The sequence below is a fragment of the Phyllostomus discolor genome, chromosome 9 (genome assembly GCF_004126475.2).
Source record: "Phyllostomus discolor isolate MPI-MPIP mPhyDis1 chromosome 9, mPhyDis1.pri.v3, whole genome shotgun sequence".
Taxonomy (NCBI): Eukaryota; Metazoa; Chordata; class Mammalia; order Chiroptera; family Phyllostomidae; genus Phyllostomus; species Phyllostomus discolor.
The window spans coordinates 95,961,488-95,984,902 of record NC_040911.2 but is presented as its reverse complement, the minus strand read 5'-3'; the positions used below and the strand labels follow the sequence as shown (position 1 = coordinate 95,984,902).

The following is a 23,415-nucleotide window of genomic DNA, read 5'->3' as shown; positions in this document are numbered from 1 at the left end:
ATCTCTTTGCACGCCCTCAGGACTGAACACTGGGCTAACACAGTGTGGTTTTGATAAATGTCGGTTCTGCCAGTGAATGGTTAAATCCCATCCCTCCGTCTGTCTTCCCAGCAGGACTGTAGCAGCCCTGGCGGGGGATGAGCACCTGTTCCTTACAGTGTCCAGCCCCAAGCTGGAGACTTTCTCCAGAAGCACCCTGAAATCTCAGCTCTCGGGCACTGTCACCCAAAATCGGCCCCCACCTTAACACGCCCAAAATGAAGCTCTTAAAGAATCGCCTTCACGTCCCGTCTCCCATCCACAGTCGAGAAGCATGACCATCAGCCTCATGGCAACGACATCAAATTTAAACACACACAGACTCTTACACACTTATGTTTACGCCAAAGCTCAAATGTCCCGAGACCCACGGACCCGGCAATCCCACTTCTAGGAATTTTTCCTATGGATAACCCTTGCCCCAGACAGCTGAATGCGGATATTTACTGTTGCATTGTCTGTCATAGCCAGGGCTGGAAGCAACCCAGATGTCCATGAAAGGAGATGGCTGAATAAATTATGACACAGCTGCGCCATGGATACCGACTCCGCAGCCATTTACCACGAACGAAGCAGGTCTCTGTGGACTGGCAGCGAGCAATTCTCCAAGGCAAAGTGATGAGCTCCAACAGCAAGGGGCAGGGCCGCGAGGGTGGCATGTCACTACTTGTATCCGCAGAAGGAGGGGATGCGGCTGTGCCTGCCTGCACAGGCGCTTTCTGGGAATAGGGACTGCCTCTGGGGAGGCCACGGAAGGGAGGGAGGGGGACAGCATTTTCCCCCGGATAAATTCCCACATCTCAGCTCTTGACCGTGTGCGTGCATTTCCTACCGAAAATCATTTTTGAATTCATGTGATACGTGCGTTGTGTCTTTGTGAGGAAGCCGCCCCGTGTGGGGTTTCGGGCCGCATACTAACAAGGACGCGCCATTCCTGAAAGGCTGAGAATTCTCGGTCTGTTTTCTGCTGAGTGATGTCAGCAGAAGCTGAGCAGCAGCGGCCTTGAGAGCTGATTTCAGTGGAGGTGTCTTTACATAACACTCCCCGGCCCTAGAAGGCACTGCACCCTTTACAAGGTGAGAGGCTCTTTCCTCTTCACGTCTCAGATGCCATCGGCCCTGGCCCTGAGAATGCTGGGGAGTCATTGGGGCGGGCAGGCACTTGCCCAAGGTCACCCAGTTAGAAAATGCCTGAACCTGGCTTAAACTTGGATCTTGCTCCCTGCTCCTTTCACATGCTCGAAGTGACAGCCTTCGGAGGTCATCTGAGACAGCCCAGCCGATTCCGTGTGCCAGTGGTAGTTACCTTTGACCTCCATGTTGTGGACTTCTAGGGGACAGTTCTCAGGCCTCCTCCACCTTGACTGGGGAGGAGTGTTTGACAAGGTGCTCACTCCTTCCTTCTACAAACATTTGGTTCCCTGGGGTTCTAGAACACCCCTGTCCAGGGGCTCTCCAGCTCCTTAGAAATGTCTTGTCGTGTTTGTTGGTTCGCTGCCATAGCCAAACCTTCCAAGCGGGGTAGCCCCAGGGATGGGCCCTTGAACTGAGCCTTGTCCCCCCAGACACCTTGTTGCAGGGATCTCGTCCTGGGGGATGATGGCTTTAAACCCCAGCTCGCTGGGGTCCCTCCCACACATACACCTTCAGCTCAATCCCCTCCCCCTCACTCCCTCATCCAACTGCCCCCTTGACCTCCCCACGGGGATGACCAGTTGTGCCCCAGCCCCCCACCTGTCCTTCCTTCCAGCCCCTTTCCTCACTGGCCCCATCTCAGCAGCACCAGTCCGGTCCTCCCAGCCACCCAGGCCAAAACCCTTGACGTCACCCTTCAACAACCCACACAAACCCCCCATCAGCCCACCCAGCTCTCACCCCTTCTCTCACGCTCCGTAAGTCTGAGCCCCCTTCACCTAAGGCCTGGAACATTCCACGGCCTCCCCACTTCTGCCCTTCTCCTGACTTCTGCTCTTGCCCCCTTCCGTCCTTGTAGCCCCAACCCTGTAGCCCGAGTTAGCCTTTTAGAACGTGTCACTTTTGTCTCTTCTCACTCCCGAAACGCGGTTTCCTGTCTCATGTAGAGCAAACACCAAGCTCTTTAATACGGCCTACAAGGCCTCCTGTTCCTCCCTTGCTCGGCGCCCTCTGACCTCCTCCGCCACCATTTCCTCCCACAGGGCAAAACCTGCCTCACCTCCTGCTCTTCCTCCAGCACCAGCCAGTGCCCGGAGGGCACTCTCGGGGCGGGCTTCCTCTCGCCTCCAGCTCTGGCTTCTCGGCTGCTTGCTACCAGACAGCTGGGGCTGGATGATTCCTGGTCCTGGGGGCTGTCCTGTGCCCTGTAGGATGGCACCCAATAGCTGCCAGTAGCATCTCTGAGGCTCTAGCAACGGCCACGTGTCCCCTGGGCACCACTGCCAACGTGTACGGCTCCTGCAGACATCCCCGTGGCTCTTCCCTCATCGGTTCCAGTCTCCAGCAGTTGTCACCTCCTCACCGTGTCCCCTGTCCCCCCTGATTCTCACTGCTGCCCACTCCACACTCCCCATCCTCCTTCTCACTACATTTTTCTCCAGAGCACTCGTCACCATTTTTGGAAGAAGTGATCTGCCCCACCCTAGCGGGTGTGGCTCAGTGGACTGAGCTCCTGCTGTGTTCACCCCGGCACCAACAGCAGGACCTGGCGCATCGCAGACACCCAAGAAGTGGTTCTCGAAGGGATGAATGAACCCAGGCCTTGTACCAGACGCATGAGGCAGGGCCTTCACCTTGAGGGTCTCCAGTCCAGTGTGGGTGCTGGGGGTAGACAAAACCAGTGAAGACAGGCAACAGCAGGCGGCCATCAGAGCAGGGACGAAAAAGAAAGCAGGCAGATTGGCTTCCTGGGGTGACTTCAAACAACAGGGGTTTACTGTCTCACCCAAATCGAGCCGTGGGCCGGGACGCGTTCCTCGGCAGCCGGCAGGGGTGACTCCTTCCTGGCTTCCAGCGTCTGCCAGCTTGCCAGCCATCTCTGGTGGTCCTCGGCCTGCGGCTGCCTCACCCCGATGCTCTGAGGTCACATGGCCTCCCTGGGTCTCTTCACATCATCTTCTCTCTGTGCGCGTCTGTCCCAGTGCCCACGCTTCATGTTGAATTAGGGTCCGCCCCATGACCCTATTTTAAATGGAGTACCTCCATAAAGACATTATTTACACATAAGGCCGAGTTCTGAGCTACTGGGGGTTAGGACATCAATCTTTTGGGGGACACAGTTCAACCCCCCAATGGCAGGCCCCGGGAAACAGAGGGTGCTGCTTTAGGGGTGGGGGTCAGGGAAGGCCTCTCCGGACTGGTGGCGTTTGAGCAGAGACCTGAATGAAGAGGGGGTCCTGTGGATTGCTGGGGGGACAGGCATTCCAGGCAGAGGGAGCAGCCAGTACCAGGTGGCATAGTCAAGTTGCGAGCCTCACCATGCTATGAGGATTCAGCGACCTGATACATGCGTGAAAGCCAAGAGGCAGGCCTGGCACATAGTTAACAGGCAGTTGATGTGAGTTGTTATTACTACTCATCCTTTTAACAGGCCCTGGCCGTGGGCCTGGCAGCCTTCTGGAACTGGAGGTCCAGAACGAACTAGCCAGAGGGATGGCTTCCTGTCTTCTGGGTGCTCGTGGCCTAGTTGTGGGAGGCCAAGGGACCAGCAGGTCAACGGAGAGCAGCACGTGGTGTGATTGTTCACAGATGCGGTGCTCACTACAACAGGGTGGGGGCACAGAGGGTGACTCCTGGGGGGGGGTGGCGGCGGGGAGGGCAGGGCTGGGGTGGGGTGTCTCCTCTAAAGAAGGCTATCAGGGAAGGCTTCTCTGAGGAAGTGTGCTTCAAAAGCTGAAGGATCTTTCCCAATGAGCATGTTATTAGGGGAAGTTCATGGAGAAAGGTCCACGGGTCTGGTTGAGATCTATGACCAGGTTGGCACTGGCCACGGGAGGGGGGAGGTGCCCCACAGGTGAGAATCCAGTCACTTCCGGTTAGTTATAGAAAGCGTGGGTCCCGATCAAATTGGTCTCAAACCTCAGACTTCCTTTGCCACCCACCCCCATAACCATCTCATTGTTACTACCAAATAAAGGAAACGTGAATGAGAAATAGAAAATCACATCCTGAGTCTGCCCCCAGTGTTCACGGTAGACTTCCAGCTCAGGTGGGAGCAATTAAGAACAGGTCCCGTGGATGCTGCTGTTTACCTGTCGGGGGACGTGCAGAGAGAGAGCTAATTGGTGCCCATCAGGTGGCTCCCTATTCTCAAAGGGCTCTCTGGGTTGGATTCAACCCCTCAAACACCCTGGGAAATCCTCTCCTCCTGGGAATGCATCTATCCCCTAATTATGGCGGTTTTCCAGCAGATGGGAAGGTGTGGTAGGTGTTTAACGAATGCCGGATGCGACTGTGTTGAATCCAGTTCTTTGAAGCCCCTTCTTCGCGAGAAAACCCCCCGTGTGGCTGTCTTGGCATCTCCGTGGTCGTGTTTCTTTCCTTCGGATGCTACATTTTATTATTTTGCTTCATTGTGGGAGGAAAGCCAGAAATTTGACTTAAACCTAATCCCATTTTCCTGCAGCAGGGGCTATAGAGAAAACACAGGCAGACAGACATGGGTTCAACACCCAGAGAAAGAGGGAGGGGGAGAGAGAGAGACAGACAGACAGACAGACAGAGACAGAGAGAGAGAGAGTTGTCTTACTATGTAATGGAGGCTCTAATGGGTTTGCATTCACTCATTCCACAAATATTTACAGACTGCTTACTGAAACACTGTACTGGGCTGTAGGAGTCCATCAACAAAACGTGCTCTCCATGCTCTGGCCAGGTAGCTCAGTGGGTTAGAGCATTGTCTGAATGCACCAAGGTTGCAGGTTCAGTCCCCCATCAGGACACCTATATAAGAGAGTACAAGAATAAACCAAAAAAAAATGCATAAACAAGTGGAACAACAAATTGATTTTTTTCTCCCTCTCTTCCTTCTTCTCTCTCTAAAAAAAACAAAACAAAAAACGACAAAAAACCCTGCCCTCCTATGGCTTACAGTTTATTGTACATTCATATCTGATTAGGTTCAAGAAGAGCTTTAGCCTTGGCTGGTGTGGTTCAGTGTATTGAGTGCTGGCCTGCAAACCGAAGGGTCGCCGGTTTGATTCACAGTCAGGGCATATGCCTGGGTTGTGGGCCAGGTCCCCAGTAGGGGGAGCACAAGAAGCAACCACGCATTGATGTTTCTCTCCCTTTCTTTCTTGCTCCCTTCCCCTCTCTCTAAAAATAAATAAATACAGTCTTTAAAAAAAAAAAAAGAGCTGTGGCTGGTGTGACTCAGCAGATTGAGCACTGGCCTGAGAACCAAAGGGTCGCCGGTTCAATTCCCAGTCAGGGCACATACCTGGGTTGCAGGCCAGGTCCCCAGCTGGGGGCATGTGAGAGGCAACCACACACTGATGTTTCTCTCCCTCTCTTTCTTTCTCCCTTCCCCTCTCGTTAAGAATAAATAAATAAAATTTTAAAGGAAAAAAAAGAAGAAGAGCTTTAGCATTAGAGTCCCAAAGACTTGACACTTGGCTTCTTGGCCCTCCCACTACACAGCTGCCCTCAGTCTTCCTCCAGGGAAATGGGTCCAACCGTCTAGGTCAGGCAGCTCCGAAGGGTTTGTGGAGCGGCCCCCAGGAGATGGCAAACGGAAGAACGAAGGAGGGTGGGCCCAGTGGCTGTTCTTTATGGAATCTGCATTGAATACTGAGAACCCGGTAGGCAGGTAATTTTCTTAGCATCCTTGCCCCACCCTAAGTGGCGGATGCTGTTACCTGCCTTCCCCAGAGGCAGAAACGGGTCCGAGAGGTTGAGTTCCTCTTCATGGGAGGCTCAGGATTCCAAAACAGAAAGGTAACAGAGAAAACACTGCCGGGAAGGGTGTCATGAGGCCGGCGAGTCAGGAGTGCCAGATTAAATACAGGATGTACTTAGACTGAAAAATTGTTCCTTGTTTATCTGAAATTCACATTCACATTTAACTGGGCATCCTGTTTTTTTTTTTTTTTATCTGCTAAACCTAGCCATTCTCCGGGGGTTCTGACATCAGGCTGGTGGAGGCCTGGGCTGCAGCTGCGACGACGAGAGGTGTCAGGGTGAGCTCTGGTTCCGGGGCTGGAGAGCCAGGGGTGGGTGAGAACGGCTGAAAGGGGCAAAGATGGGCAGGCCCGGAATCCAGGCCAGGTAACCCACTGCTCCTGCCTGGGGGCCTCAGCGGCAGGCATTTCGGCTTTCGGCTTCTCGGCTGCTCCCTAGAGCTGCTGGAGAATACCAAGTAGGCTGGCCCAGCCCTGCTCGGGCCTCCTTCCGGCCACTCCCAAGCTCCCTTTACACACAAATGACTGCGGCTGCCTCCTGTGACTTGGTTACCCCAAAGGGCTGCCGTGTTCCTGCAGCCTGCATGAAGCTCAGCTTGGCTAATCAGACTTGCAAGCAGGGAATTCAGGCGTCCTCGGGGCTGATTCATTCAGCCATGCCCTGTTCAACACTCCCCAAATTATTTTTGATCACCTAGGAGATACAGAATTGACAAGACAGACACTAAATAAAAAGTCATCAGGCCCCGGCTGGTGTGGCTCAGTGGATTGAGTGACGGCCTAGAAACCAAAAGGTCACCAGTTTGATTCCCAGTCAGGGTGCACGGCTGGGTTGCAGGCCGGGTCCCCACGTGGGTGCGTGCGAGAGGTAACCCATGTGCCTCTCACACCCCGATTTCTCTCCCACTCTTTCTCTCTCACTCTCCCTCCCTCTAAAAATAAGTAAATGAAATCTTAAAAAAAGAAACAGTGCAATTTATGCTCAGTTATTACACATGGATTAAGTATTAAATTATGACTTCCAATAAACACCGTGAGGGCAACACATGTATAGTGAGGGGATCTGATGGACTGCAAGGTGTGTCCAGGAAGGTCAGACTGGCAGAAGGGATTTTTCGGTGGGTTTTGAAGGATGAGTAGGAGTTTCCCGGTAACAACAGTGATAGGTAAGTGGTGTGAAACCCTGCAGACCTGCCCTTTCACTACAGGAGCTAGTTTAGTCCTGACTACACTCTGGGAGGTGTTCTTAGGCACATTTTACAGGCCCGGGGGAGTTGAAGTTATTTGCACGAGGTTGCTCAGTGAGTGAGTGGCAGCATTAGAATTTGAACTCTGGCAAGCCTGGTTCGGAGCCTCCCCAAAACGGCTGGGGTCTGGAGCCCAGAGACGGGACCCAAAGTTGAAGGGAACCCGGTAAGCCCCGGACCTCCGCCGAGGCTCAGTGAGCGATTTGAAACCGGCCTGAGAACAACGGGAAACCTTTGAAGGGTTTCTGAGGTGGAGGTTGGGGGATGGGGGGGATGCCTGGTCCAAATTGAAATTTCAAAAGATCCCTCTGGCTGCTGAGGGCGGGGGTGGGAGCTGACTGGGACCTGGGGGCTGGTGGGAAGCGAGCTGCTGCTTCCTGCCCAGATACACAAGTAATGGGGATCCGAGCAAGCCACCAGCTCTGCAGCATGGTGCTCCGCGGCCGCAGTCGACAGTGGAAGGCACCCAGAAGGTAGACCCCACAGGGTTCCAGGATGGGAGGTGGGAGAGGGAAGGTCCTGCCCAGGTGTGGCTTGCAGAATTGGATGGGGCAACGTGTGGTTGCCTGAGAGCCCCTGAAAGTTGAGTTTTGATCCAAGGTCCCTGTGCCTGGAATTTCCTTTTTGTCTTGGTGTGGCTTTTGTTGTCGTCGCTGAATGAGTTCCGGATCGCCTTTGGGTGTTTCCTGTAACTGTGGGTTCCCTTTCTCCACGGTGTTTGTTCCTTGGACTCTTAGAGCTCGGGAGGGCTCTGGCTTCGTTTTTCTCATCGCCGCCGTCCTTTCTCAGATGGGTGAATGATTTCATTTTTCTGCACCTCGGTTTCCTCATCAGTGGTCCATAGAGTTTGTGGGGAGGTTCAAATTAATTAACATACTACATGTGCTGAGACAGTGCCTGCCTGGCCGGGGTGAGGCTCTGGAAGCGTGGCTGCTCTTGCAGGTAAAGATGGTGTTGACCTTGTAACAAGGACGGAGATGGAGGCCTGGATGGCTGCGAGGAAGGGCGAAGGCCCATAGAAGTTGCTCCAGTTAGTTGGCAAGTACACAGGAAGCATCTCTGTGTACCAGTAATAAGCAATCTATTTTAAAATTATTTATTGATTTTTAGAGGGAGAGAGGAAAGGTGAGAGAGAGAGAGAGAGAAAACATTGATTTGTTTTTCCACTTATATAAATAAGTGGAATGACATTTATTGAGTGATTCTTGTATGTGTCCTGACTGGGTATTGAACTTGCAACTTTAGTGTATTGGGATGACATTCTAACTAACTGAGCCACCAGGCCAGGGCAGCAACCTATTTAAAGAGGATGCGCCGAAGCTCAAGATAATTTACATTCACTCGAATAAACATCCAGAGACTCCCAAGTGCTGGACCTGCTCTAGGCACTGGGGCTGCACATGTGTATAGGAAAGCAAATTCCCTGCCTTGAAAAGCAAACGCAACACCTCATTTCAGAATGTGCTAAGTGCTGGGAAGAAAAATGAAACCTCTGTGGTGACATGATGTGGTCCCAGGGACCTTCCGGAGGAGGTGACATTTGGGTCCTGGGTCTGAAGCGTCAGAGGGGAACAAGGGCAAAGGTCCATAAGGGGTTTGGCAGGAGACACCTGGCACATCTGGGGTCCCCATAGTAGGTCTAGATGGCTGGAGTAAACAGTCGACGGGGAGAATTAGCTGATTGTATCTCTGCCTATGGCCATAGATGAAATTGGTGCTATTCAACTTCTATTCATGTACAAATCGAAACTTTGTATGGTTCAACCTAATAGATCGTGCAAAAAGAGGATACATCCATACTAGGGCCATAGGTGATCAAGTAGAGGGCTTGTGCAGAAACTGCTTTAAGTAAGAAGGAAATGCCATTCACTGGACAAATATTTATTGAGCAACTACCATGCCTCAGGCCTGCACTCGTTCCAGGAACACTGGTGAGCAGACAGATACACCAAGTCCTGCCTTTATACACTGACTAAAGGTAAGTCAACAAAATAAGGTGCTTGTATGTTGTGCTAAGTCCTAGGAAGGAAAGAACCCAGGACACGTGTCAGAAAATATAAGGAAGTCGGTCTCAGTGGATGGTCAGGAAAGGCCTCTGGATAGAGTGGCATTTGCAATGGGACCTGAGTCAGGCGACGGAGCCACCATGTGAAATGGCGTTCCAGGCACCTAGGACAGGAGGCGGGAGCAAGCCTGGGGAGGCGGAGGAGGAGCTGAGGGAGGAGGACAGAGTAGCCAGAACAGAGGGACGGAGAGGGGTCAGTTTCGAGGAGATCACGGTGGGGACCAGTGGGGGACAGGGAGGGCTCTGCAGGCTGCAGGGCATGTGCAGGGCGACAGGCTTTTCTTCTGAAAAGGGGGTTGCAAAGGTTTTCTGTAAAGGATCAGATGGTAAACATTTTAGGCTTTGAGGGCTATGGAGAGTCTCTGTTACAACTACTGGACCCTGCCGTTGTAGCCCTGAGGCACAGACCTTAAGTGACGGCTTGCCCACGGCTGTGCTCCAGTCGAACTTTACTGTGAACACTGAAGTTGCAATTCCGCATAATTTATGCATGCCACAGATAAGTTTTATTGTTTTTTTTTTCAGCTATTTAAAAATGTAAAACACTATTTTGAGCTCAAAAGGCCAGACATGAATAGGTGGTGGGCTGGATTTGGCCCCTGGGCCGCAAATTGTAGACTCTGGTTTTAAAGTCGTGGGAAGCAACCTGGCCAGTGTGGCTCAGTTGGTTGGAGCGTCGTCTAGTAGACCGAAAGGCTGTGGGTTCGATTCCAGGTCAGGGCACATATCCAGGTTGCAGGTTGGATCCCTGATTGGGGTGCTGACAAGAAGACAACTAATCGATGTTCCTCCCCACCCCCGCCCCTGCCCTGCCCTGCCCCTTCCGCTATCATGAAAAGCAATGAAAAAAAAAAAAGTTCTCAGGTGAGAATTACAAAACAAAGCCATAGGAAGCCATTGGAAGGTTTGACCAGGGGAATAAAAGAATGTGATTTATGATGGGAAGGTACGAAGACATGGCTCAAGCTATCGTTTAGTCCTTCAACAAACACTGAGTCCTGTGATACTGACAAAGCTGCTGGAGGGGCCGTTGTCTGTAAGCCACGGGTGTGCACTTGCAGAGTCTACAGTGTAGCGGAGGAGTGCGAGAGAGAGCTACGAGTACCTACAAATACCTGCAGACTTCAGGGGCAAAGGAGAGACACAAAAAAAGCCAAAGTTGCAATGAAAACCAGCAAGGTGGCAGACGGACGGAGTGAGCCACCGGGAAACTGGTAGGAGTGGAGGGGAGGGCAGATGGAGGGATCGGGATTGGATCCGAGGTAAGATGCAAAGGCTGTGGAAGGGTTCTAAAAAGTGTGATAAAATTCACTTTATGTAAAACTTAACTGTGTTTTTAAAAGATTTTATTTATTTATTTTTAGAGAGGGGAGAGAGGGAGAAAGAGAGAGAAAAACATCAATGTGCGGTTGCTGGGGGCTATAGCCTGCAACCCAGGCATATTCCCTGACTGGGAATGGAACCTGCGATACTTTGGTTCGCAGAATCCGCTGAGCTATGCCAGCCAGGAAACTTCACTGTTTTAACCATTTAAAAGTGCACAATCCGGCGGCGTTTAGTACATTCCCAACGTTGTGCAACCACCACTATCTAGCTGCTTTTTGCTTCTTTCACTTGCATAACGCTTTCAAGGTTCATCCCTGTTGTAACGTGTATCCGTGCTTATTCCTTGTGACTTGGTTGAGTAATCTTCCATTGTGTGGCTAGGTCATACAGGGGGCAAAAGTAGGCTCACAGGTGTTCCTATGGGAAATAATACAATAATTAATGAATACAAATACAAGAATACACCCTGTTTTGCAGACTCCCAAGGGTAAACCCACTTTTTTTCATGCTGTGTTTTGTTTGTCCGTTCATCTGCTGAAGGGCAGTTGGGCTCTTGCCACCTTTTGGGTGTCGTGAGTAGCGCTGCCCACAAAGGGTTTGGAGCAGGCAAGTGACATCTTGTTAACGGGCTCCCCATGGCTATTGCTGGCTGAAGAGGCCGGAAGAGGGCAGGAGGGGAGGCACAAGACCAGTCAGAACAGGACTCATAGTCTGGGCTGCCCAGTATGATTCCCTTGCAGGGGGGGCATGCACTCTAGCTACAGGATCGGAGCACAATCCCCAGGTGTCAAGGGGGATGGAGGATGGGAACCACTGGGAGGAGAAGGCTGGAGGAGTTCTGTGGGTGACCAGGGCGGTGGCACCGGTGGAAGGGGTTGGGGCCGATGGAAGGGGTTGGGTCCATGTTCAGAGTATACATTTGGAAGGCAGAGTGCCAGACTTGCTGATGGTTTGGAGGAGCAGGATTGAAGCAGCTGGTTGAGGGGTGATTCTGTGAGGTGATTCTGTTGGTTGGAACGAGAGCCTTGCAGAGTAGCGGCTTTTGAGTCAAATAGTTGGGTTGCCTTGTTCAAAGAGAGGTCCCAGCGGCTCCTCACATGGAGAAGTCATACAGGAGGCGCTGTGTTTGTTTATTTGTTTAATTTGTTTTGAGAGAGAGAGAGAGAAAGAGAGAGAGAGAGAGAGAGAGAGAGAGAGAGAGAGAGAGAGAGAGAGAGAGAAATATCACTTTGTTGTTCCACCCATTTATACATTCATGGGTTGATTCTTGTATGTGCCCTGACCGGGGATCAAACCTGCAACAACAGCGTATCGGGGATGATGTTTTAACGAACGAAGCTACCGGGGGCCAGAACTGGGGGCTGTGTGTTTTCATATCCTAAATTCACTGACTCTGCAGTACAACCTTAGGACATAGGAAGTACTATTCCTATCTTACAGGTGGGAAACCAGGTGTGGAGTTATGGGAATTATTTGGGCTTCTGTTGCTAGGTAGTGGCTGACATAGCCCCAGGTAGTTCGGGTCTTGAGTGTATATGTTCCTTTTTTTTTTTTAAATAGGGACTATCTATGCTTTTTTTTTGGTAAAGATTTTATTTAGTTATTTTTAGAGAGGGAAGGGAGAGAGGGAGAGGGAGAGAGGGAGAGAGAGAGACGTCAATGTGCGGTTGCTGGGGGTCATGGCCTGCAACCCAGGCATGTACCCTGACTGGGAATCAAACCTGAGACACTTTGGTTCGCAGCCCCCCGCTCAATCCACTGAGCTACACCAGCCAGGGCAAGTGGTAATATGTTCTTAATTATCTGTCCACGGGGCTCTCATTTGGGGTCGACTCAGAGACAGTGTGCCCTAGATGGGAGAAGGGGGGATAGAAAGAACATTGTGGGTAGTTTGAATCTGAGCAACAGAAAGATGGTGGAAGAAGTAGTGAGCTTGTTTCTGACTCCCTCCTTGCTCAGGTCCTCTCCCATGCACTGGCCTACTTTGGCTACATGTGGCCTTTCCTTTTTTTTGTTTGTTTCTCTGCAACATTACGCTACAGAGTTCAAGCCTGCCTCAGAGCCTTTGTACTTGCTGTTCCCTCCACCTGGAAGGCTCCATGTTGACCAGCTCCAATGTCAGAGCCTCACTGGAATCCTCCCCCCACCTACCTGAAGCAGGCCTCCCTCCCCTTGCCCCCCACCCTGCTTTGTCTGTCTTCATGGCATTGTTCTCCCTTCGATATTTCGTCTTGCTCACATATTTGTTTAATTGCTCGTTACCTCCTCTGCTCCGGCTTCAGCTCCCTGAAAGCAAGAGCCACAGGCAGTAAATCTGGCTCTTAGAGGGAGAGGAGATGCTCCGTGCACTATCTGTGGCCCGTCTGTGTCAACAGCAAGGATGTGCTTGTCCAGTTTGTTGTGTGTTCCTTTGTCATTTGTTAATCCTCGTATGTGGCCTGACCAGGGATCGAACCCACAGCCTTGGTGTACTGGGTTCAAACCAACTGAGCTATGTGGCCAGAGCCTGTTACTATTATCTTAAGTGTGCTTCCAAGAGATCCTATGTATAAGCAAACCTGTTAAGAAAAAGATACATACATGCACATACAGAGGTGTGCCTATTTTTTAAGAATGGCATTATAGTTCCTATACTGTTTTTTTAAAGATTTATTTATTTTTAGAGAGAGGGGAAGGGAGGGAGAAAGAGAGGGAGAGAAACATCAATGTGTGGTTGTCTCCAGCAAGCCCCCTACTGGAGGCCCAGCCCACAACCCAGACATGTGCCCTGACTGGGAACCGAACTGGCGACCCTTTAGTTAGCAGGCAGATGCTCAGTCCACTGAGCTGCACCAGCTGGGGCCATGCACTATTTTTTTTAAACTCAATGATATGCTTTAGAGTTTGTTTCACGTCAGCACATTAAGAGTCCCCAGATTCTTTTTTCACAGCTGTATGGTATTGTTTTTTGGTGGGATAATGCTTATTTAATCAGTCCCTTATTGATGATGGCATGGTGACAGCCGAGTAGACAGGTAATTGGAAGGCATTCAGGAGTGGGTGAGTATCGAGGCAGAGGAGAGTGGACAAGATGTTTGCTTAGGATGGGACTATTAATCGTTCCTGCCTCGGTTTCCTCGTCTGGGAAATGGGATTGATGATTATAATGGCGCCCACTTCATAGAGTTGGGCAGGTAAATGGGTTAGTTCATGCAAGTTGCTTGGAACAGTACTTGACGCAGTGCTGGGAACATGTCAGCTATTAGTGTTTCCCAGTGTCCTCCTCTGCAAAGTTGGATGGTGAAAGAGGAGGAAAACTGAGTTGGAAGCATTTAGAAAATACCTTTTTAAGAGCAAGGGGAGAGGGAAGCAACAGCAGCAACTAAGTAAGTACCGGCCGTGCTGCGTTCTTGGTAGGACCGGTCCATCCAATGCTTGCAGGCAGGTGTTCTGATGGCTCCCATTGTACAGATGAGAACATCGAGGCACAGAGAGAATTGGGAACCTCAAGCAAGACTGCCCAGCTGGCAAGTGGGGCGGCTGGATTCACACCCAGGCAGTCTGATGCCAGCAGCCACACGCCCAACCGCTGCACCGTTCTGCTGCTTGATGTGGGGAAGGAAGGAAAAAGGTTCAAGGTGCTGTGCCAGGGCACAGGCAGAAAGGCATCTGCTAGGGGGAGCAGGGGAGGAGATGGCGCGTGGGGCTGGGGAATCCTCTCAGAAGCAGGTGAGAAGGCAGGAAGGAAGGAACAGACATGTGAGGCTGGAGGAGGGAAATGGCTTCCTGTTAGGTGGTTTGGGGAAGTGGGGAGATGGGCTGGGAGGAGGGGGGGCAAAGGCAAGATCAAGTGCCAAGGCCTAGGGGAAGGAGGGAACGAAGCTGAGGCGGTGGAAAGAACAGATGGATGATCGGAGTGGCTGCAGGGGAGTGAGTCCCAGGAGCACTTGGGCTTTTAGCCTGAGTGAGGTGGGAGCTACTGATGGACTTTGTGCGGGGGGATGAGGTCTGACTTGTTACAAAAGGACCTCGGGCTGCCTCTGTGCGTGCAGCTGTGGCGTGCCCGTGCACAAGCATTTACAAGGGCAGAAGCAGGAGGCCACCCGGGTGGGGGACGAGGTTTTACTGAGCTCGGACACAAACCCAGCACAACGTTAGATGCTGAGAGCACAGCCGTGCAGAATTCAGACAAGTCCGTTGCCCTGGGGAAGCTCTCCCTCCAGTTCAGGGTTGTCCCAAGCCTGGCATTCCGGAGTTTGGAGCTGACTAGTTCTCTGGCGTGGGTGGTGCTGGGCCACACCCTTTGCATCTTGGGCTGTTTAGCAGCATCCGTGGCCTCTGCCCTCTGGACGCCAGTAGCACAGCCTTCCTCCAGATGTCACAACTAGAAACGTCTCCAGGCCTTGCCACTGGTCAAGCGGGAGAGAGAAGCAAACAAACAGTGAATACCTGTTTGCTCTTCTTTCCATAGTAACTGCTCGGGAATAAGAGAGTGGGGAAGTGGAGGTCTGAGTCCTCTTTCTTTGGATTTTCAGTTGGGTTCTGCATCCCTCACAGCTCCCCCCACCCACACTGTGGCCATCTGCCTGCCGGTCCTGTACCATCCCCCCCCCCCCCTTCCCGTCTCCCTCCATTTGCCTAATCCTGCCAGTCCCTCCTAGAAAGAAGTTAAAAAAAAAAACCACCCCCAAACCCAAAACAAACCCCTTCCTGGGGACACCTCTTCTTCAAGGTAGGGAGTCCTAATTGCCTCTTTGTGGCTGTAACCTGACTCCGTGTTCCGAAGGGGAGCCCTCGGGTCACCGCGCCTGCCGCAGGCCTCCGTTCCGATTGGCCAGAGAGGAACAAAACAAAACAAGATATTTAAAACACTTCCCTGCCTCAATCCCGTCGTTTTGCATAACGGACCGCGAGGCCTGCTGCTAGCGTGCGGCCGATAACTCGGAGTGGGCTTCTTTTCATAGGCAGCCCAACGGGCTATCTCGGGATGCAGCTTGCCGGGGCCGCTTCTCCTGCTGCTCGCCTGGCGGCGGGCCAGCGGCAGCGGAGAGCCATTTCGGGGAGGCTAGGCCTCCGCTAGCTAGGGTGCCTGGGGAAGGGAGCTGGGGCCAGCCCTTCCTCTCCTCGGAGACCAGCTTTATCACCGAGACTCTCTGCCTGCCTTCCTTCTGCCTGATTCTGTCCCCCGATTCTCTCCGTCCCCTGGGAGTATTAAGAAAGACAGGCTTAATCTATTTTTATTAGCTCATTGCTTATTAATATCACCACGGAACCTGCTTGTTTGGGCCTGTGCTGGCTTTTCTATCCAGACGTATAATGAATGGTTGGATTTTTTTTTTTTTTTTCTTTTCATGTAAGCCAAGGATTCCCTACCTGGGCATCATGGGATGGTTGGATCACATAATTCCTTGCTGTGGGGACTGTCCCGTGCACTAAGGGGTGTTTAGCAGTGTCCCTCGTCTCCACCCACTAGACAGATGCCAGTGGCACATTTCCTCCGAACTGTGACAGCCCCAGACTTACAGACGGTACCCTCATACTCCCCGGGGGGCAAAGCCACCCCTGCTGGAGAAACACTGAATTGAAGGAATACGCGAGCCTGGCTTTAGAAATGGCAAAGTGACCCCCTGGACATCTTGCTGAGGGTGGGAGAGGAGACTGCTCAGGGCCTTTGCCGAGTCTGATCTGAAATTATTGCAGCGCCATCATTCAGGACTTACAGCTTGTTGTAAAAGGAGTCGACCTCCTGAAGAAAACACGGCTCAGGCTTCCCTTTGGTTTCTTTCTTTGGAAGCGAGGGAAGGTGCAGGGCTTAGCGGATGTGGAGTCATAACTGGGTCGGTAGTCTGATCCCTAGCCCTTGCCAGCTATGTGACCTTGGGCAGCTCACGTCACCTCGTTGGGCTCGGTTCCATGCCTGTAAGAATGCTCCCTATCTGCTGAAGTCAGGGAGTGAAAGGCCAGTGCCCGGCCCGCTGTGAGCGCTCCGCAGCTGCTGGGACCCCTCTGTGCAGGGAGGGTTTGAGAAGGGCCGCCGAGTGATCTCTACGTGCAGACCAGCAACATCGGGCTGGCCTCTTATCAGCCACATTCCATCAAGCCCAGGGGTGGCCCGTAGTGGGCCTGCCCTGGCCTTCCTTTTCCATCCATCGCTGTCCCAGGATTCCATTCGCCACCATACCTTTGTCTGTCCCCAGCCCGAATGCACTTTTCCAGATAACCTCAAACCTGCCCGAATGCCGACAGCATTCCTCAAACGGAGCTGGGCTGCCAGAATGAGCCTGCAGCTTCCTGCTCTTTGCCCCAGAAAACATTTCAAGTGATCAAGTGATCAGAGAGCGGAGGGGAGGGAGGGGGAGGATGCTGCAGCTGCTTATGCAACAAGCTCTAATCCCGGGTTAAAATCCACCATGCGGCGCCAGGGGCACATTTCCTCATTGGGTCACGAAGTTAGCCGCACACAAAATCTGCCGCGAACTCACAGTCACATTTGTTTGTCCGTCCCCCCCCCCCGCCCCGCCCTCCCCAAAGGCAGCACCCGCAGAAACAAACGGTATTCCCAAGGGATGGTGGTGGAGGAAGCACAGTCTCATTAGCTCTGGCCTTTGACTCTTGTCCCCCATTTGGTCTCCCTGTACCGGCTTCCATGCCCAGGAAGAGGAGGCCTCTCCCTTCGGGTGTGGCCCAGGCCCACTGTCCCGAGTGCTGGCCTTGTGGAGGTGGAGGCCTCCCTCCCTGCATCCTGGCCTCTTTAGCCTAAAATACAACAACCGCAGCAGCAGCAGCAACAAAATCCCCTCCCTGGTCGGAAAGCCTGGGGCCTGCCCCTGCAGTGTACTGTGTATGTCCATTCCTGGCTTGCTCCTGTTCGATCGGTTTCCCGGCAGGAAGAATTTATGTACACACGGTGGGCATCTGTTGTCCATGGGAGGGGGGGCGTGGGGGCAGGGAGGGCCGGCCAGCAGCTCTGTTCTCTTTGTGGCAACCAGCGGGCGTGGGGCAAGAAAGCCCACGAGTCCTAATTTTAGGAGACTCACGGCACTGTTGGGCTACAATTTTACCTCCTGGCCTATGGCTGCCTCCCCTCTGGAAGCTTTCTCCAGCCTCTAAACACTGGTGTTTATTTAGTTTCTGTTGTTCTGGCTTGCTGTGTGTGTGTGTGTGTGTTTTAAAGTCTTGTTAATTAAGCACCTTGTCTTAAAAAAAAAGGAAGAAAAAGAAAGCAAGCGTGGATATTTTGGGATCCTTTTGATTTGTCTTTTACTTCTTAGGGTACAGACCAACTACAAAGGCAGCTTTCCAGAGCAAGCAGGCAAAGACCACCTAATACTATTGAAATGGGTGGGATTATAAGCAGCTCTGAAAAACTAGTTAATATTTTACTGGGCAGCAGTGCCAGAGATGGGGTGGGGGGGGCTCCCAAGCTCTGGGCTGTGTGTGAAAAGCTGTTCCATCTGCCTTAGGGGGCGAAAAGAAGCCGTTCTCTGTGGAAATAAATTTAAGCAAGAACCCTTAATAAAGCTTGTGGGATTCATCTGCCCACCGAGGGCCCAGCTCCCCAAGCACACACATACAGGGGAGATTGTGACAGCAAGGGCTGAGCAGTGGGTGTAGGCCTGACTAATAATGGGGGTTCTTGTTCCCTCCCCGAGTTGACATCTTGCTTTCTCCCTCTGGATTTAAATGGCTTCTCAGACCGGGAGGCACTGCCTGTGCCCTGGATTCAGAAGGTACACGCCTCCTTGGGAAGCAAAGGCGAGAGACAGCGGCTCTCTCTCCCTCCCTCCCTCCCTCCCTCCCTGCATCTGCCAGGGGAAGCTGCAGCTGGTATTTTTCCATAGGCCTTTTCTGCGATCCCAGGGCCTAGTCTTTCCCAGCCAGGCCCCGAGTCTGAGAGAGGGTTAATAGGCAGGAAGCTGAAGGCATCGCAGGCTCAGACGGAAGTCAGATTTTTGTTTAACTGACAGGTTTAGCAGGCCTCGGCCGCGGGGGAGGGGACCGGGAGGGGAAGGGAAGTCCGTAGGTCTAGGCATGTGGCCTGCTAGGAGCGCAGTTGGCTTTTCTTAGGGTAAGGCCGGCGAAGGGGGGCTGCCCCTTGGCATCCTGGCAGGGAGGCAGGAACCCGCTTTGGTTTTTCCTTGGGAGTGCCGGCTGAGGGGGACTAGAGAGAGCATGGAGTCTGTGCCCGGGGAAAATGGCTCTCCGGCCTGCTTTTTCCAGGAGGCGTTCTGACAATGACTATGCAAACTTGACCACTCTGTTCCCCTCCTCCCCTCAGCAGCCTCGGTCCTCCGTCGGAGTCCGAGAAGCCACTGCTGCTCTGTAGCTATTTTGGGGGGGGGTAGCCTGTCCTGTCTGTCTGCCCCCAGCTTCTACAGAGGCCTGCCTTCAGCCCCTGTCTCCTGCTTAGGTCATTTCCTGGGGCTCCCCACTCCTCGGCTTCATTTGCCCCTCACCCCCCTTGCTGGGTTCTGCTAGATTGTGCTAGGAAGGAGCCAGACTTCCCCCTAGCAGGGAGCCGCTCCTGTGGGGGGCAGGTGAGGGTGAGCCCTTTCAGCTCACCCCAAAAACTCTCTTCCCAGGGCCCCCCCAGGCCTCAGGCTTAGCTGGAGCAGGTCAGGCTGGCTGCACCGGTTTGCCCGTGCCGAGAAATCGAGCCAGGGTGCGGGACAAGTGCGTCTGGGGGCCCCTTTCCCAAGTTTTTCTTGCTGCAAAAGGCCTAGCTTAGCCTGTCTCTTTCTATGCACAGGATGGCTCTTGCTCACCAGAGCCTCACAAAGATAATCGCTCAGGAAGTGTTTCAGCCAATCCCGGGCCGCCTTACACTCCGCTCTGCCGGGCCAGCCAATCGGGGATGAGCTCTTATTAGGCGGCCAGATCATCAAGCCGAAGTGCCAAACCCTTTTTCTGTGAGAACTAGGAGCCTGTCCTCCATGTTTTATAAGTATTGACATTACACAGTGTTAACAATGCATCCACAGAGGTAAGCTCGACTTTTTAACCATCTTTTCTCCCCCTCCCTCTGAGACATCCGAATTGTGGGCGAGCAGTGTGATTTCTCTGTGGCTGGCCGTGCCACACTCACCCCCACAGCACTTAGGTTAACTTGGAACTGTTTAGAGAGATTTTTTTTTTTTTTTTTTTTTTTTAGCTTTCTTGGGTCACATGGCTAAGGAGCCATGAGCCACAGCTTGATTTTGCAAAACTGGCAAGGGCCTGGCACACCTTTTCTTCCACCAGGACATGGTGTTTCTGGAATAGTTTGAAGCTAGATCCTGGTATGCCAAAAAAGAAGCCTCTTTTTTTTTTCCCCCCTTTTCCTCTCTCTTTCTCTGTCTCTCTCTCTCTGAGCAGTCCCCCCCCCCTCCCCTGCACTATTGTCTTCTCTTGTGTCACATGCCTGCTGGGGGAAGAAAATGGAAGGTGAGCAGGCAGGCTCCTCTGTAAGCAGAGCTCATGGCAGACAGCAAAGCAGGCAAGTTTTCCTCTCCAGAGAGGTTCTGGGAAGGCTGGACGAAGTTTTGACCAGAGAGGACGCGTGTTTCTAAACAGAACCAAGCCCTTCAGCAGAGCAGGGCTAAGGAGAGCGAGCGCCTGGCTCCTGGGGCCTAGGTGGGTGGTGGTGTCTACATGGTCTTTTCTTTCCCTACAGGGTTTCTGCACTTGAGACTACATTGTTCAGCCTTTTTCCCTGACTTCTGTTGATACAGAGTGTTCTTCTGCAAGCCAGCCTACAGCCAGCAAATGTTGCTGAAAGTGTTTTCTAGGCTTTGGAGGAAGTTTTTTGGAGCAGGGATGGGGGGTGGGGGTGGGGGTGGGGGGGGGAGGTTGGACAACATCCTGCAATAAATCTGGGAAGACTCTTTTTGGATCCCTTAGCTCGCTTTCTCTTCTTGCATGATTTTCAATGAACTAATGTAATTGTTTCATCCTTGTTTTCTTTTTTCCTCTCCCCTTTTATTATTATTATTATTTTTTTACATTGTATCACCCTCTGCCCTTCTGTGTGATAGTGCAGAGGAAATAAAATCATGTCTGTGGCTCATGACAGCATTCCCTGTTCAGTTGTTGGGTTGTGTTGTTGTTTTGTGTGTGCTTTTAATGATCCCATGTAACTGTTTAAAAAAAAATTTCCTTTTTGATCAAGTCCCAAATCTGCCAGCCTGTTCTCTCTTCTTAACTGGGGAAAAATGAGACGGTTGCTTGAACATGTTGGGTAAGTAAAGCTCTCCATTTCCTCTGTGACCATATGTACAAAGAGTTTGGCGAACATTTGGGGTCTGTTTGTGGCAGGGGGTCTTGGCTATAGCAGTGGAGGGCTTTTCATGAGCAGGAACCAAATGAGGGCTTTTTAATAGTGTCTTGATTTTTAGGTGACTTTGAATCCACTGTTTTTCCTGAGAACCTGCAGCTAGGATCGAAGATTACACTTCCTGTTAACCCTCAGACAGGGGAGACATGTGCAGTTCATTGTGACTTACCTGGAGACCTTTCCTTGGGTTGGTTTGGATATTAGCTAGAACTCTGGGTAGGTGATCTGGTTGTGCAATATAAGAAAGTGCTTGTTCTGAGAGTCACAGAGCCTTAAAGCAAGTGGCGGGGCAGGAGCTGCTGGTGGAGGGGGTGGGGGTGTGTATGTGGGGGTGGGGTGGGGGCGTGTGTGTGGGGTGGTGGTGTGTGTGGGGACGGTGGTGGCAGGAATCAGGTTTTAAGATACTGACAGTGAGCGCAGAAACCCAACCCCCAGCAAACTTGGTTCAGCACTCACTGCACAACAGATTCGGCCTTTTTCCAAGTCTGACCCACACACATCTGTATGCACGCTCGCCTTTAACTTATGATTTATTTCTCGCTTCTTACACTTCCCCGGATCTCTTAATGTTGCAGTTAGAACTTCAGAGTGGGGGGGGAAAAAGTGGACTCTTGTTGAGCGTTAGCTTCAGGATTTCCCTAGAAGTTCACTGCATCAGTTCCCAGCCTGGAGCCCAATCCAGCGTGACTGTCGATGCTGGGACTCCATTCGATTGCTGTGTTATGCCAACCTGATGGAGTCAGTAATTAATCCCTTTTTTTTTTCCTTTTAAATTACTGTCCAGCTTTTAGCACCTTAATAATGAGAAATGTACCAGTTCTAAGTTAAGAAAAGTCTGTGGAAGGCCGGCTTCTTAGAGGAAAAGTGCAGGGAGTTAATGATGTTTTCTGTACTTAAAACGGAACAGTGTTCCTGCCCCCCACAAGTAAGTTCAGACACTTAGCTATTCTCTTTGTTCTTATCTCCTGGCTGTAAATGGTAATGACATACTGAGGTTCTGGTGGCCTCCCTGGAAGCAGTATCTAATCACAAGACCCCTGGTTTGGTACCTCCAACGTTTGCATAATGACGTGTTTGTTGGGTTGGAAGGAAACCTAAGGAAGGGCAAGGCATTTGTTCTCTAAAAGCTCATATTAAAATGGCTCCCACAGGTTTGCAAAGCCAAGATCTGTTTTCAAATGTGCAGCCCCAGCAGATTCCCAGCCCTGGACCAAGCCAGCCCCTTGCCCTGGATCTCGTGGCCACCACCAAGCATGAGTCTGTAAAAGTCAATTGCTTTCAAAGTAGCCCGATTTTCCAGTTGCACTTGGGGGGGGGGGGGGAAATAAATGTCTGCAGTGCAGCAGGACTAGGTAGGCACAGCAGTGCTGGCTCCCAGAGCAGCCCAATGGGGCTCCGCTCTGCAGCTCCTGAACCAATAGACTGGGAGGAAAGGTTACAGATTGACTATTGCAGTGGCCGAATTGAGACTGGGCCTTCTGGAAATTTCTACCATCTTTGTTCCTTTTAGGAAAAGCAGATGCACCAAGCTGAAGAGGCTCCTGCAGTCCATTCTTAGGGCATCTCCCCCTGCCCCCCTTCTTTTTTGTATCAAGGTAGAATGTTCTCTCTGCCACGTTGGCAAATCGCAGAGGGAGGGACAGAACACTGGGCTGTTTTCCCTTTCCCTTCTGCCTCCTCAGTCCCCAAAGAGGGTGCACAGCTGCAAGGAACAAACACAGACACACTGGAGCTTTTGATTCCTCTCTCCCCCTCCCTTTTTTTTTTTTTTTTTCTTCTTCTTCCTTCAAGACCCTCCAGGATGGATTCACTTTCTGCTTTGGGAAATGAAGTGGCATTCATGTGGGGGAGGGGGAAGTCACTGCTTTTATTAGCTCCAGAAAATGGTCAGTGTTCCATCTGTAACTAGGAATTAATTATATATAATCACCCACTAAACTTTCTACAGAGTTTTTCTAATTGCCGTGTACGACCATGGTTAGCTTGTTGGAGCCCTGTCCAGTTAGGTTTACAATTACCAGCTCAAAGATTTGAGTCAGAAACGGTGGGGCATCTTGGATTGTAAATTAGGGATGAAAACAAGAGCCCCTTCCTTCCTTCCCTCCTTCCTTCCTTCCTTCCTTCCTTCCCTCCCTCCCTCTCCCCCCCTCCCCCTCCCCCCCCCCCCTCCCCCCCCCTCCCTAGGTAGCAGGGGGGAAATGGCTTCAGGTCTTAAACAGGAGAGGGGGAAAGTGAGTCAATCTTTAATAAAAAGCCAGGATGGTAACCCAGAAAACCCTGAAGGTGGAGGTAGGTTCCTTGAGTCCAGCCACTTCAAATGTGTGCTCTTTTTGTTTCTTTTGCCTCCTTTTCCCTTGCCTCTCCTGTGGCAGAGGCAACAAACGTTTGTCAGCCGGGAAGCCCTAGATCTGGCTTTGCCTCTGGTTGACCCTGAACAGAAAGACACACGCAAAAGTGCCTTTGCCATCTCACCCTCGGAGGGTTTTCGGAAGGGAATGTGTTTAAGAAGCCCTTGGGTTGCTCTTAAATGCAAACGCCAGGATTCACCCTTGGCTTCAGGTTGCCTAGGCTATG

General features: G+C 51.8%; 1 protein-coding gene across 15 annotated transcripts in view; it reads left to right on the top strand.

The window, feature by feature from the left end:
* The first annotated feature begins 19,278 nt into the window (after positions 1 to 19,278).
* The window catches only part of ZMYND8 (zinc finger MYND-type containing 8), a 115,974-nt gene continuing 111,837 nt past the window's right edge, over positions 19,279 to 23,415 (top strand). For 7 of the 15 annotated variants that reach the window (XM_036009926.1, XM_036009922.1, XM_036009918.1 and 4 more), the window contains exons 1-2: positions 19,279 to 19,512; positions 20,182 to 20,745. In XM_036009926.1, the coding sequence (XP_035865819.1) occupies positions 20,720 to 20,745 (26 nt within the window). In that variant the 5' untranslated portion in view covers positions 19,279 to 19,512; positions 20,182 to 20,719. Of the gene's footprint in view, positions 19,513 to 19,925; positions 20,142 to 20,181; positions 20,746 to 23,415 lie in introns of those variants that run through there. The other 8 variants (XM_036009927.1, XM_028523862.2, XM_036009923.1 and 5 more) reach the window with 4 other exon arrangements.